Below are 13,675 nucleotides of genomic sequence, written 5' to 3' on the forward strand. Positions count from 1 at the left end.
ATTGCTCCATCTATTTTGAATGATAGTTTTGCTGGGTAGAGTATCCTGGGGTTGAAGTTATTTTCATTCAGTGCCCGGAAGATCTCACCCCACGCTCTTCTTGCTTTTAATGTTTCTGTTGAGAAGTCTGCTGTGATTTTGATGGGTTTACCTTTGTATGTTACTTGTTTTTTCTCTCTTACAGCCTTCAATATTCTTTCCTTAGTTTCTGAACTTGTTGTTTTAATGATGATATGTCATGGGGTAGTTCTATTTTGATCTGATCTGTTTGGTGTCCTGGAGTCCTCTTGCATCAGTATGGGACTATTTTTCTCTAGATTTGGGAAATTTCCCGTTATTATTTTGTTGAATGTATTATGCATTCCCTTTGCTTGCACCTCTTCTCCTTCTTCGATGCCCATGATTCTCAAGTTTGGTCTTTTGATGGAGTCGGTGAGTTCTTCCATTTTCTTTTCACAGGTCTTGAGTTGTTTAATTAATAGTTCTTTGGTTTTTCCTTTAATTACCATTTCATCTTCGAGTTCTGTGATTCTTTCTTCTGTTTGTTCTATTCTGCTGGATTGGCCTTCTGTTTTGTTTTCCAATTCTGTTTTGTTCTTTTTTCTGAGGTTTTCCACATCCTGGGTCATTTACTCTTTAATGTTGTCTATTTTTGTCCTGAGTTCATTTATCTGTTCATTCATCGTGTTCTCTGTTTCACTTTGGTGTTTATACAGTGCCTCTATGGTTTCCTTTATTTCTTCTTTTGCTTTTTCAAATTCTCTGTTTTTGCTGTCTTGGAATTTCTTGGGTGTCTCCTGTACATTTTGGTTGACCATATCCAGTATCATCTCTATAAAATTCTCATTGAGTACCTGTAGTATGTCTTCTTTTAAATTATTCTTGTGGGCTTCATTGGGTTCTTTGGCATAGTTTATCTTCATTTTGTTGGAGTCTGGATCTGAGTTTCTGTTCTCTTCATTCCCCTCTGGTTCCTGTACTAATTTTTTGCTGTGGGGAAACTGGTTTCCCTGTTTTTTCTGTCTTCCTGTCGTTGTCCTTGGTGTTGTTATTGTCCCTGTACTGTGTGCAATTAAGTATTTTCTGGCTGTAATAACAGCACTAGTAATATTTAGAATGGAAGGGTGAGAGGGGATGGAAAGCAAAGAAGTTAAAGGAAAAGGGAAAAACAAATAATCAAGTAGAAGAAAAAAACAAAACAAAGAAACAAACCAAAAAGTTCCAAAGATATAAACAGGGAGAGACAGTGTACTAATCAACCATAAGCTGAAAAGGCATTAGAGAGACAGAGAGTGGATTAAAAATAAAAAATAAAAAGAATAAAGATAAGAATAAAAATAAAAAATAAGTAAATGAAAGAGAAAACTATATATATAAATAAAATAAAATAAAACAAAATAAAAAATAGAAAATAAAAAAAACCCTCCAAGTTCAAATGCAATGAAGTTTCAGTCTTAATAATTTTGGTGTTCGTCCCTCAGCCTCCAGTCCTGGAGGTGGTGCCTCAGATGTTGTTCTGTAGTTGTCTCATCAAAGGGGAAACATAAAGTAGAACAAAACTGCACAAAAAAAAACCCCACAAAGTGTCCCAAGTTCAAATGCAATACGATTTCAGTAAGTTTTTCAGCATGCAGGTGTAGTTCGGTTGTTTTCTCATCAAAGGTAGGGAGAGAGGAAAAAAGAGTCTGGAGACAGGTCTGTGAATGGTATCTGCAGCTGTGGCTTGCCTGCCCGCTGCTGTCAGCCTGCTGTTGCTGGAGGCTTTATTTATGCAGATCTCTGGGGTGAGCTTAGCACTCACCTGGCCCCGCAGGCTTTGTTTACTCAGAGTTCTCCTGTGCGCGAGCCGCTGCTACGGCTTTCCCTTTCCAAGCACACTGGGGGAGGTGACACTGCACTCACTTTCTTAGGCCTGCGTGTTTGTTTACAGCTCACGTGGAAAGTGGGTCTTCCCCCCTCTCCTGTGGAGTTTTCCTCCCTCCGCCACTCTCACAAGCTTTCCCACTCCTGATTACTGGGCGCTTGCCCCCGCTCCCGCCCTCTCCAGCCAGGCCCGGCTTGTTTATTTACAGTTCTGGGAGGGATTTCCCTCCCCCCCCAGTGTCTTTATTTGTTCTTATTGCTTATTACTCAGTTTCTCTTTTTTCCCTGGGTGGATGTCGGTCTGTCCAGGGGCTATGCTGCTCTGGCCCAGGGTTGTCGGTGGAAGTACCACGTACCACGAAGCTCACCTTGTCCATGTCTTCCTAAGCCATCTGGGCACGGGCGTCTGGTGGCCCGGGGGCCCTCCAGGTTTCTCTGTTTAACGTGAAGTGGAGATTCTCTGTGCAGGCTGGAGGTGTGGAGGGGTCAAAGTTTTGCCTCTTCTCGGTGGCTTTGCCTGCAAGGTGTGTCTCCAGCATCTCTCTAAGATTTCACTATAGGAGGCTCGCTTTCTGCTTCCTCCCTCTAGCCGCCATCTTGGAATGCTTTGTACTGGCCTGTTGTAGGGGTGGAGCACAAGAACCCTGCAGGCCAGGTACAGTGAAGGAAACTGAGGCCAGGGGTTAACAGCTGCCCATGTTCCCTGTCCCTGGAGGACAGGCATTCACAGATAGGGGTGCTAGGCCAGACAGCAACAACAGCCAGGGCCTTTACAGGTGGTGCAAAACCTTGTTGTGGTTTAAGCCTGGGTCTCTCGGGCTCCCCCTGAGCCCAGGGCCCAGGACTCCAGTGTTGGTTCTGTGGCGTGGAGGCTGGTGGGGTTGGGGTGCACCCTTCAGATCCCCCACAGGGCCAGGCAAACCTCTGACCTCATCTGTCCCTCCAGACCTGACCCTGCAGCTGCTGGCAATACGGAGGAAGAATGGGCTGCCAGACCCTGGCCTGCAGCAGGTTCTGCGTGGCCGGCTTCGCTTGCTGGAGAATGACAGCAGGGATGTGGCCCGTGTGCTTGGGGTGAGTCTGGCTCCCAGGGGCTGGGAAAGTGGGTGGGAGGGGCTCAGGGAGCTCCTGTCCCTGAAAGCAGGGACAGAGGAAGAAAGTCACATAGACAGTTCTCCTCAGAGGACAGTGGAGGCCAGCCTGGGCCAGAAGGCCCCTCCATGGCAGTGGTTCAGTCTGCTCAGGGGTGGGTTGGATGTTAGCATCATGGGGTCAGACTGACCTGGCCTTGGCTGGTGGCCCCTAGCCTATGGGAAGCCAGCTTCCTCAGCTGCACATTGGAGATGCTTAGAATCGTGTTTCCAGACAGCTGATTCAAGGATTTGGTGCCTGGCTCAACAACAGGGCTCTGCCCAGGTTGAGGAGAGCTAAGCATGCTGGCTTGAGGTTTGAATCCTGCCTGCCCCACTAACAGGTCAGACCTTGGAGAATAAATTTATCCTTTATTCTCAAACGGAGATGGTAAACGTCCTGCCCTCCACACTTTCAGTGGTAGTTGGTGTGGTTGTTTTTTGCCTTTTTCATTTGGTTTTGTTGTTGTTATTTTTTGGGGGGGGGGCAGCATTGGGGTTTGAAGTCAGGGCCTTGTGCTTGCTAAGCAGGCACTCTGCAACTTGAGCCAGGCCTCCAGCCATTTTTGCTGTAGTTGTTTTTTGGATGGGGTCTTGCTTTTTGCCTAGCTATCCTGGGTCACAATTCTCCTACCTGTGCTTCCCGCAGAGCTGGAATCACAGGGGTGCACACCCATATCCAGCTTGTTCACTGAGATTGGTCTCTCTAACTGTTTTCCTGGGCTGGCCTCAAAACTGCGATCCTCCCATCTTCACCTACAGAGTAGCTGGGATTATAGGCATGAGCCACCATGTCAAGCACTGGTGTTTTTTTTTAAATGTTCCTATCACTATAATATTATGGAAATCAGAGCAGAGGGGGGCACAGGAGTTAGAACTGAACCTGAGTGGATGCTTCAGGTATGGTCAAGAGGCAAGGCCAGGTCACAGAGGGCTAAGAGCACAGCCTAGGCTGGATCAGCAGAGGTGTTGCTGGTGTGCAGAGATTAAGGCAGATGGAGTGGGCAGGAAGAGGCTCAGAAGGTGAGGGGTTGGGGCAGGAAGCTCTATAATGCTGCAGAAGGAGCATGGGCTCTGTCCTGCAGGCACTGGGGAGCCATGGTTGGCTTGTGAGCAGGAGAGGAGCAGGCTTGGCCACAAAGGAACTCATTGTCCACTTACTGCCCCCAAGAAGGGCCACTTCACAAAGTACCCTGTACCTCCTGTTCTCTGATGGTCAGCTATCCCAAAGCCATTGGCAATGTCTGTAATGCCTGTATTTTTCTCTTAAGGAATTGTCTGCCAGGCTGTTATCTATCCACAGTGACCAGGATCGGATCATGGTGACATTTAAGACTTTTGAGGAAATCTGGAAGTTTTCCACCTACCACACTCTTGGTAAAGCAGCCACCCTCCCAGAATTGATTGTGGGGACTCCTGTTGGTGGATACTCATAACCTCCTTGTGCGTTATGTTACAAACCCGTGTTATAAAATAGGTTGGCTCACTGCAGCCTCTCCAGAAAAGCACAAAAAAGACACATGTACCCCAGAGTTGGGGAGAAGCACTGTACTGGAGAAGGGAGAGGGATATGACATGGTCTGGGCTGGGCTCCGTGTGGTGTCCTGAGCTCAGACCTGACTAGGCTCTAACCTGGGCTAAACATCACAACCTTCTTGGGGATGCTTAGACTACAACTTCCCCAACTTGTGATCTTCTGAGGAAGCTGGAGGATCAGAACCATCTGACCTTTGGGCAGGGCCGGAGCCAGCCTGCAGGGGTGGGATCTTGCTGCACACTCTGTCCTATGTAGTGTGAGGAGACTGGTTCCTATAGGAGCTGGCTTGTCCTTGGTCCACCCTCCAGGCACCAGTCATGGGAGACCATGCTGTATAGAAGGCAGTGGTCCTTCTGGTCCCTGTCTTTAAATGGCTGTGCTACTTTTAATGTAAACGAAGGATTTGCTTTCCATTTGCCTTTTCCCTAAAAATGGAGCAAGTCTGGTATGCCTGCTGGTTATGCTATGGTTAACAAAGTCTCATGCCCCAAAACAGGGGGCCCAACCACAACACCCCCAAAACAAGCACTGGCTTGCTGAATGTGGGCAAAGAGAGTATCAGCTAGAAACACTAAGCCAGGACTTCCGAGTGTGTTCTGTATTACTGATGTCTTGCAGCCCAGCACCTCTTAAATTCCAAGCTTGGGCATGCAAATACAGAGGCACAGAGAGGCCACTGACATGACACAGCAAGGACAGTGAGGCCAGTGGACTCCAGGGTATGGAGGAACTGGGAGCTCCCCAGGGCAGGGTGGCTGTCATAAGGACATCCCTGGGTCTGGTCCATGCAGACCTCAGCCAGTACCAGGGCCTTGCAGACTCCCCTGCCCCTTCTGGAGCCCACTGGTGACAAGGCCTGGTCTTGCAGGCTTCACCCATCACTGCCTGGAGAACCTGCTGGTGGACCAGGCCTTCTGGCTGCTATCGCCCAGTGAGGAGGAGGAGACAGCCATCCGTGTGCACGTGGATGAGGACACCTTGAAGCTGACGTATGAGAGCCTCCTTGTCCAAGAAGGTGAGCACCAGGGGTGGCAAAGGTGACCATGGCTAAATCTACACGGGGTCGGGGATGCCTCTGAAGGTTGCAGGGTGTGTTTCAGGCAGGAGACTGTGGCCTTGGCCTGACATAAGATGCCCCGTGCTCTGTCACAGGGTTATAAGGACACTAGCAGCCTCCAAAGAGATGAGATGCATGGGAAATAGCCCCCGCCAGCACTCCTGGCTCATTCACTTTAGCTTGGTGGCCCCACGTCTGCAGGACGGGAGTGTGAAGCTGCCTCTCCCACCGGGGTCATGCACGGGGCATCCGGCTGTGGCTGGACTCCTTTGTGGTGGTCCAAGCATGAAGGGCTGTGGGAATTACATGCCTGCCACTGAATAGCACAGATGGGGAAACTGAGGCCTGGAGAGAGTCTGAGGCTGAGTCAGCACCACAGGGCGAGTCGAGTTAGAGCTGGACCCCTCCTTTGGGCCTCCTGGGGGTCTAGACATTGGAGCTGGGACTCCTGCAGGTGTGCTCACTGTGCTTCCTGTCAGGGAGCACACAGGCTGTGAGGGTCCTGCCTGGCAGACCTACAGTTGCCTGGTCTGGTCACCCTGGATGACAACCTCTGTCCCTTTGAAGGGCCCTTCTTTGTCCTGTGTCCTGACCACCATGTGAGAATGATGACAAATGCAGGGAAGGACCCCCAGCCCCCCAGGCGGGCTTCGGGAGGCCCCCTGGGAAAGGTGGCATTGGGAGCAGGCTCCTCGTCTCCCAGTCCCAGCACATCTTCCAAGGAGGTGACAGTGGCAGCTGCTCCAGAGCCCTTGACTCCATTTCATCAGTAGGTACCAAGATGGCCACTCTGTTCCCTGTGGTTCTGGGTGGTGCTGGGCCCCATGGACTTGAGTCTTGGTCTGCCTGTAGCCAATGGGGTGGACAGAGAGTAATGTGAGTCCTAGGCAGAGCAAGCTGGGGTCCCTTCTGCTGCTTCCCTGATGTGTGGCCTTGGCAAATTGGTTTACCTCTCTGTGCCTCAGGCTGCCACCTGCATAGTGGGCCAATGGCATTGACCTGGCAGGGCTTTCTTAGGATTAGCTTGTCTACTCATCCTCAAAGGCTTTTGAGGGAGCTCCATCACCTCTGTGCCTTCATGAAGGAGATGCACATACAGAAATCTGCACACATAAGGGCAGGTAAATCCAGCAGCTGTAAAGACAGATAATTGAGTAAGCTTCTGTTCACCTGCTGAGCATAGAGTGTAAACCTGGCTAGGAGCTTCCTGGCAGCCAAAGCAAAGAGAAAATGTTCATGATTTATGGTGTCCATGAAGTAGCAGCTGTGGCTTGGTGTCTCTCATCACAGAAACTGTAGGACTTTCTCCCTGGCACCTTCCCTGTGTCCTGGGGCCAGCCATGTCCTGACAGGGGACATATTCTTGGGTTATCCTTTAGTTCTTAGGCTACCCATGGAGAGGAAGGGACTGTCAAATACCCAGTCCAGCTGTCTGGTTTTGTAGCTGAAGTAGCTGAAGCCCAGAGAGGAGTGATTTGCACAGGCCACGTGGTGGACAAGGAGACAGTGAAAGCCGGTTAGAATCCAGGCTGGAAACCCCCACGAGCTGCTGTGCTGAGCTGCGTCCAGAGGAAGCGGACACTTTGCAGCTCTGCTGGGCTCTGAGCTAACAAGGGTGGCAGGGTCCCTTAGGATGAGCCACTTAGGGACAGTGCCATATGTTCCACGTCTGAAGGCCACACACCTGAGTAGGGGTGGGTGTCTGTGTGTGTGTGTGCATGTGTCGGGGGATCTGCTCAGGTCCCTGGGGGCTGCTGACTGTCCAGTCTGCACAGAATGCATTTATTCCAAATCTGAAACCCGCAGCACAGACCTCCTCTCCCTGCTCCAGGTGGGCTCTGAGGGTCCCCTGGGACCCCACCGATGACTCTGCAATTGGACCTGTGGCACCAGACATTCCACTGATGGGTAAGTGTCTTTTTTGGCCTTTTTTCTCTGGGGGAGGAGTAGCCCTCTAGCTGGTGGGAACAGCATTCTGGAAGTTCCTGTATTTGTCCTGACAAATTCCTACTCTGAGCCAGAAGAGGAGGCTAGGGTGTCCACTGGGCTTCCGGGGGGTGACATGCTGTGAGGCTCAGAGGATATTCAAACTGCACAACACTTGGGAAGCCAGACCAGGGCCCTGGTCATTGCACCAGAGACCCCGACTGGAACCTCCTTATGGCTCAGTGAGACGCTGATCTTCCTGGCACTATATTGAACCTCCTCAAAGAGCCCTGGCCTAGGCAGCTGGGCAGCTGGGCTCTGGTTGAATGTGCCAGGGGCACTGATGGGAGACCGAGAGGCCTGGCCTCGCCCGTCCTATGTCTTTCATGTGAAATGAAAAGCCCACCCTGAAAGGACCCTTTGGCTCAACTCAGGGCCAATACTTGGCTCACACAGAGTGGGTGTTTGGCCAGCCTTTTGTCCTATGGAATAGACACAAAGCCCGGGGGGACAGGAAAGACTCTGGGCTGCAGTTGCATTAAGAAAGAGCCCTGGCCTTGGAGGCTGAGGGTCCAGGGCTGAGTTATCTATTGCCTCTGAGCCTCAGTTTCCCATCTTCAGCCTAGGGACATAAATGCCCCCCTCCGAGGACCCTATAGCTGCCTGGTCCCTCAAAGAACAGGGCCAAGTTTCCCTTCACCCCCTGATGGCAAAAGTTGAGTTCTCTGGCCATGCAGGATGGAATCCCAGCATGTACCTGAAAGCCATCCTGTCTGATCACCAGACCCCAGCACTGACCATGTGGTCTCCTTCTCACAGGGCTTGGCCTGGCCTCTGCAGTGGCAGACTGCCAGGGCTCAGGGCCTGAGGAGATGTCCTTCCATTCTGGTGACCTCATTGAGATCCTCGGTGCCCAGGTGCCTGGCCTGCCTTGGTGTGTGGGCCGGCACTTGGCCGCCGGCCAGGTGGGCTTTGTACGAACTGATCTCATAAGCGTGCAGGACACCGCATCTGAGTGAGTGACCGAGCCCCTCTTTCCTGAATCTCCTACCACTCCTGTGGGGACCCTACCATCCTCCGCCCAGATTTCCAGGTGACAAACCTGGATGCTGTCCCAGACAGCTCCTTCTTCCTTTCCTCATCCCCAGTGCTTGTCTCTGTCTCCCCTTCCCCCATGTCCTTCCTCCAAAGTGCTACCAGGAGGACACTGGGAGCTGCGACCTGCCATACTTGTTAACTCCCAGCATTGTCGTGACAGCATAGAGAGCTGACCATCACGGACTGTACTCCCTCATGGTCTGGGGCCAGAAGTCTGAGGTCAAGGTGTCTGTGGGCTGGGCTCCCTTTGGAGGCTCTGAGGAGGGCTCTTCTCCCCTTCTTCCAGCCCCCACTAGCTTGATGTCCCTGGGTCCTGGCCGCACCCCTCCAGTCCCCACCTCTGTCCCTGTGACTGCTGCCTCTTCCTGGAAGACACTTGCTATTGTACCACCTGTCCACCTGTCTCTAGTTAAGACCCTCTTTCCAAAACATTTGCCTTCTGAGGTTGGGGTATATGTGTGAATCGGGCACTACTTATCCAGTTCGCTGTGTCGCTGTCCTCCATAAAGCCCTTCAAAGCCCCTCCTCCTGCTTTCTAGGCACCACACAACTCTGGTCCTGGTGACCCCAATTTCAAAGGCCACCACTGGCCATCAGCTCACTCCAAGTCCAGCTGAGCAGGTTGGCTCACCCCTCCTTAACGTGTGGATTGACATGTGTGTCCCCTCCGCCTTGACCCTCCTGAGACCCTGGCTCCCCAGGGGCTCTGATGGGCCCAAGTCCCAGCTGTAATGGCTTCTCCCTGGGGATACTCTTCTTGGCCTGGCTCCTTATGCTATGTGAGATCCCACCCTGCCCAGGACCCACCTACTCTCTATCCCAACAGAGGGACTCCCAGGGGAGGACTCTGGTCGCCTCTGGATCCCTCTGGGCAGCAGGCGTTTGAGGGGGTGGTGTTCTTTGGGGAGTGGTCAGCAAGCACAGTCGTGCTGTCCTTGGATGGCACTATGCTTTCCTGGACTTGACCTGGTCAAGACCTGGATGCAGAAGCCTGGAGGGGGGTGTGGAGAGCACCCTTCACGCTGGTCCTGTTCCCCCACCCCTGGTCTCACCTCCCACACATGAGCCGTGTCTTCAGTGACCTTGCTCTGGGCCGAGCCCTGCAACAGACCAGCGCCTCTCAGCCCCGTTCCCAGGCTGCTGGCTCGGCATGTGCCCCTGTTCATTCCCGTCCTCTGGTTTAGAGTCTGTCTGCTTTGGTCCTCTTGCACCATCAGAAACGTTTTTCAGTCTGTCTTGGTCTTTTGGCACTAAAGTCTTAATAGGCCTGCTGTTTTATAGAGTGTCCTATAAATTACTCTACAATCTTCTTTATCAATAAAGTAAATTTCAAAGTTTCATGTTATACTGGTAATTTGGTCCGTCAGGCAAAATTGCCTCCTTTCTTCTCCCTCTCTCTGTTCCTTCCTGCTCCCTTTCCCTGGTTTTATGGGGCACACGAGCCCTGTCTCTGTGTGGGGCCCTGTGGGGCACATGGACAGAGGCTGTCTGAGGGGCCATGGCAGCTGTCCCGGCAGGCTTCTCAAGGAGAGGACATTTGAGGTCAGGCTTTGAAGGCTGCCCAGAGGTCCCTTCCCAGGACCTCACATCGTTCTTACTCCTGAGCATCTGCCCTTAGCCAGGCAAGCCTCCCCTTGAGAGCAGACCTGTCTTATTTTTATCTTGGTGTCTTCACTGGGGGCTGGCTGCCTAATGAGGGAATAAAAACAAGTCTTACTGTGAAATGTTTACTTTTGTCAAAAGACAAAATCCCAACAAATTCAGTTATAGCTCTGTTGGGTGGTCTTCATGACTCTGGAGCCTTCATTGGCTCCTGAAGGGCCGTGGTGGGATGGTGGGCTTTGTGGGGTGGGAACAGGAAGCAGAATGCCAGAGAAACACTGGTTGCTTAATGCCAGGCTGCTTTTGTGTAAAGGCCAAAGCAGGGGGCTTCCTCATTGTGAAGCTAAGCCTGGCCTGTCTGGGGACTTGACTTTTATCTCCCTGTCAGGTAATCTCCGTTTTGACTTGGAGAGATAGTACCTTAGCGTGAGTGCCACCATGTTGGTTCAGTCTGGAGTCTGGGTCTGTCGGGCCCCAGGCAGCCCTCAGTTCAGTCTGGTAGCCTCCTGGGTTTTATTTAACACTTTGGAAATAAGCCCTTTGGAATAAAGTCCTTTATTTTTCCAGGTTGGAAAGTGTGATTTTCCTTAGTGAGGAAGAAAGGTCGTTCTTCAGCAGTGAGGGGCGATTTTCTGAGGAGGATGCCAGGAAGCTCCTGAGCAGGACTTCGGGCATGGACGTGTGTACCGGGTACAGCTTGGGTAGGTAAGGGGTATGTGTGATGGGACAGCGCCTCCCCTTGCCCTCTGTGGCCTGCAAGGTCATCTCAGGAGCCGCGCTGATAACCTGGGAGAGGTTCCTCAGACAGATTCCTGGAAGGAACAGCAACTCGGCTGGAGGGTGTGGGGCCAAACAGCTTTGCTCCACCTCATCAGCACTGTCCCTAGCATTAGTCCCTAGATAGTTGAATGTTTCTGGTTCCTCCACATTCCCAGCAGCCTCCCCTTCCTCCTCGTCCTTTCTGGGAGCTCTGCCTCCCTCATGTGTGGGCACCTAGTGAACCCCCAGCCCTACAGAAAGGTGAGTGCACAGACACCCAGTTGCCCTTGGCTTCTCGAGAGACCAGAGACAGGAGACAGGTGAGGCCATGAGGCTTCCTGCTGCTGAGGTCCTGTTGCCAAGGAAACCTTTCTCCACCATTCCAGACTCCAGCCTCAGACACACCAAGCCCTCCACACCACTGGGCAGGGGAGCACAGGACCAGGCGGTGATCTGACCAGCACAGGGGCTCCTGCTTGGGGCCAACCCTCTACCTGACCATGTCAGTGTCTCTTCTCCCTATCCCAAGATGGAGCCTGGTTCCATGGCTGTCGATTGGCCCAGGCTGTCCGACCACTTGGGCTGTCAGGCAGAACCCCAGGGCTGCCATTCTCATCTTAGCGAGATGCCCTTCTACATGAAGAGTGTTTCCCTGAGGCCTGCTATGCATGGCGGTGGAGCAAGTGAGTCCTCAGCAAGGAAAGGAACATGGCAGAGTGCAGGGCACTGGGCAAACTAGCCCATGGGCTGCTACAGGTCACCAGGACGCGGTGATGTGGCCCTGCCACCATTTTCTGATGGAGCCAAATGCACGTGTGTACACTACCCGCTGGTGAGCATGAGTCCACAAGTACATGCATACACACTCACATGTGTATACACAGACATGTACACACATGTAATATACACTCAGGTACACACACCCGCACAATTGCACAATGCACACTCACGCATGCACTCAGAGGCATGCATGTGTACACATGTGCTCACACACGTATGTACTCTTGCAGACACATAAGCGTGCACTGCTCATGTGATACACAGAGCCGTGTGTAGACACACGGTCACACGCATGCTCTTGTGCAGACATATAAAAACATGCACACACATCTACACTCGAGCACGCTCACAGAGATGTGTGTTTATATGTGTGCACACACATAAACTCGGTACATGTATAAACTCACACAGAAACGTGTTTGTACACACATATAAACATGTATGTGTACACACATATACATCCCCACAAATGTGCATACATGCACACCCACTCCCCCAGACATACATACATATGTTCATATCTGTGCACACACGTGGTATGTACACACACATAGAAACAAATACATTTCTGCACACTTTTCTTTCTGCTCAATGGCAGGCATCGAAAGATTTTTTTCCTCACCAATATTAGATTGAAACTTTTTAGACCCCAAATGAATTTCTCTTCCTAAAAGGACAAAGCCAAATTTGAACTCAGCACACCAAGGCTCAGACCCAGTTGACACTACATCCTGCTTTCTTAGGAGGCAGAGTTCAGGCCCCAGAACAATGGGGCTGGAGATGTTGTATGGACGCCTCTGTGTCCAGTGAGGGGGAGGGGACATCCCAGGAACCACCTACCTGTTGTGATGGTTCACAGTTTTTCACAATTTATACATCCTTTTCAGCTCTTAATCCCATTTGGTTTCTATGGCAACCTAGCAGGCAATGCTGGCCCATGTCAAGGAGGTGGAAACTGAGGCTGGGGAGTGCTGGCCCTGGAGTGAGGAGGGTGCTCGTGATACAGCAGACTTCATTTCACACTTGAGGGACTGAACACTACTGCCCCTCTGTGCACTTTATCCCAATGGAGCATGTCCCCTGCCCCACAGGATGGTAGGATGGGGTCCCACGTGGGGATGGAGGAGAGCATGGTGGACCACTATGCTCTGTCCTGGCCTGGAGCCTCTGGGCAGAGGGCCATGGATTCTTCAGCCACTGAACCCCACTTCTCCCTGATGGGTGCTAGCGATCAGTGCTTCTGCCACTGGTTGGAGGTGGTGACTGCTTTTCTTCCCTCTCTCCTCAGATCAGTTAGAAGAAGCTGAGTGCCAGCAGCTGGAGGAGCAAGGTGGGTGCTGCCTTTGGGCTCGAGTTCCTCTGCTCATGGCTGGGCTTCAGGGAAAACATGGGGCAGAGGCAGCAACACTGGACACAGTAGACAGTGGGTGTTAGGCGGGCTGCAGCAGAGGGGAGGCTGGGTGAGGTGGGCCTGAAGTTTCCCATGCTGAGGCTGTGGAACCCAGGGACCCGCACGTCTTCCAATGAATGCCCACAGCCCCGGTAGGGTGCAAGGGGCAGGCTCCCTTTCCTGGCTGAATTCGCTTGCCCCAGATAGCTGAAGGTAGCCCTGCTCTACCTCAGTGGAGGGCTACACTGCCCCCAGTGGCAGAGAGATCTGGGCCTTGAGTAGGTGAGGAAGCCCCTCCCCCAAATCTGGTCCCTGAGGTCCACCCTTCCCATGAGGCTGGTTCAGGGAGACTCTTTCCATCACCCCTCTGTAGCCCCATGTCCTCTCCCAGACCCAGAGGGTCTGCATGGGGGAGTCTGGGGTCGTGAGCACCCAAGGGCCTGGGGATGCCTCTAGCAGTGGATCCATTTAGGAACAAGCCCACAAGTGCCTCTGGGAGGCAGGGAGGAGACTCTAGAGGAGGCCTAGAAGTG

General features: G+C 52.1%; 1 protein-coding gene across 4 annotated transcripts in view; it reads left to right on the forward strand.

Annotated features, from left to right (window-relative positions):
* The window catches only part of Sh3tc1 (SH3 domain and tetratricopeptide repeats 1), a 54,830-nt gene that overhangs the window by 26,380 nt on the left and 14,775 nt on the right, over positions 1–13,675 (forward strand). For 3 of the 4 annotated variants that reach the window (XM_074042688.1, XM_074042687.1, XM_020165336.2), the window contains exons 4-11: positions 2,810–2,937; positions 4,265–4,370; positions 5,399–5,545; positions 6,155–6,356; positions 7,419–7,495; positions 8,333–8,528; positions 10,781–10,914; positions 13,041–13,082. In XM_074042688.1, the coding sequence (XP_073898789.1) occupies positions 2,810–2,937; positions 4,265–4,370; positions 5,399–5,545; positions 6,155–6,356; positions 7,419–7,495; positions 8,333–8,528; positions 10,781–10,914; positions 13,041–13,082 (1,032 nt within the window). Of the gene's footprint in view, positions 1–2,809; positions 2,938–4,264; positions 4,371–5,398; positions 5,546–6,154; positions 6,357–7,393; positions 7,496–8,332; positions 8,529–10,780; positions 10,915–13,040; positions 13,083–13,675 lie in introns of all 4 variants that reach the window. The other variant, XM_074042689.1, reaches the window with a different exon arrangement.

This window comes from Castor canadensis, chromosome 9 (genome assembly GCF_047511655.1).
Source record: "Castor canadensis chromosome 9, mCasCan1.hap1v2, whole genome shotgun sequence".
NCBI lineage: Eukaryota > Metazoa > Chordata > Mammalia > Rodentia > Castoridae > Castor > Castor canadensis.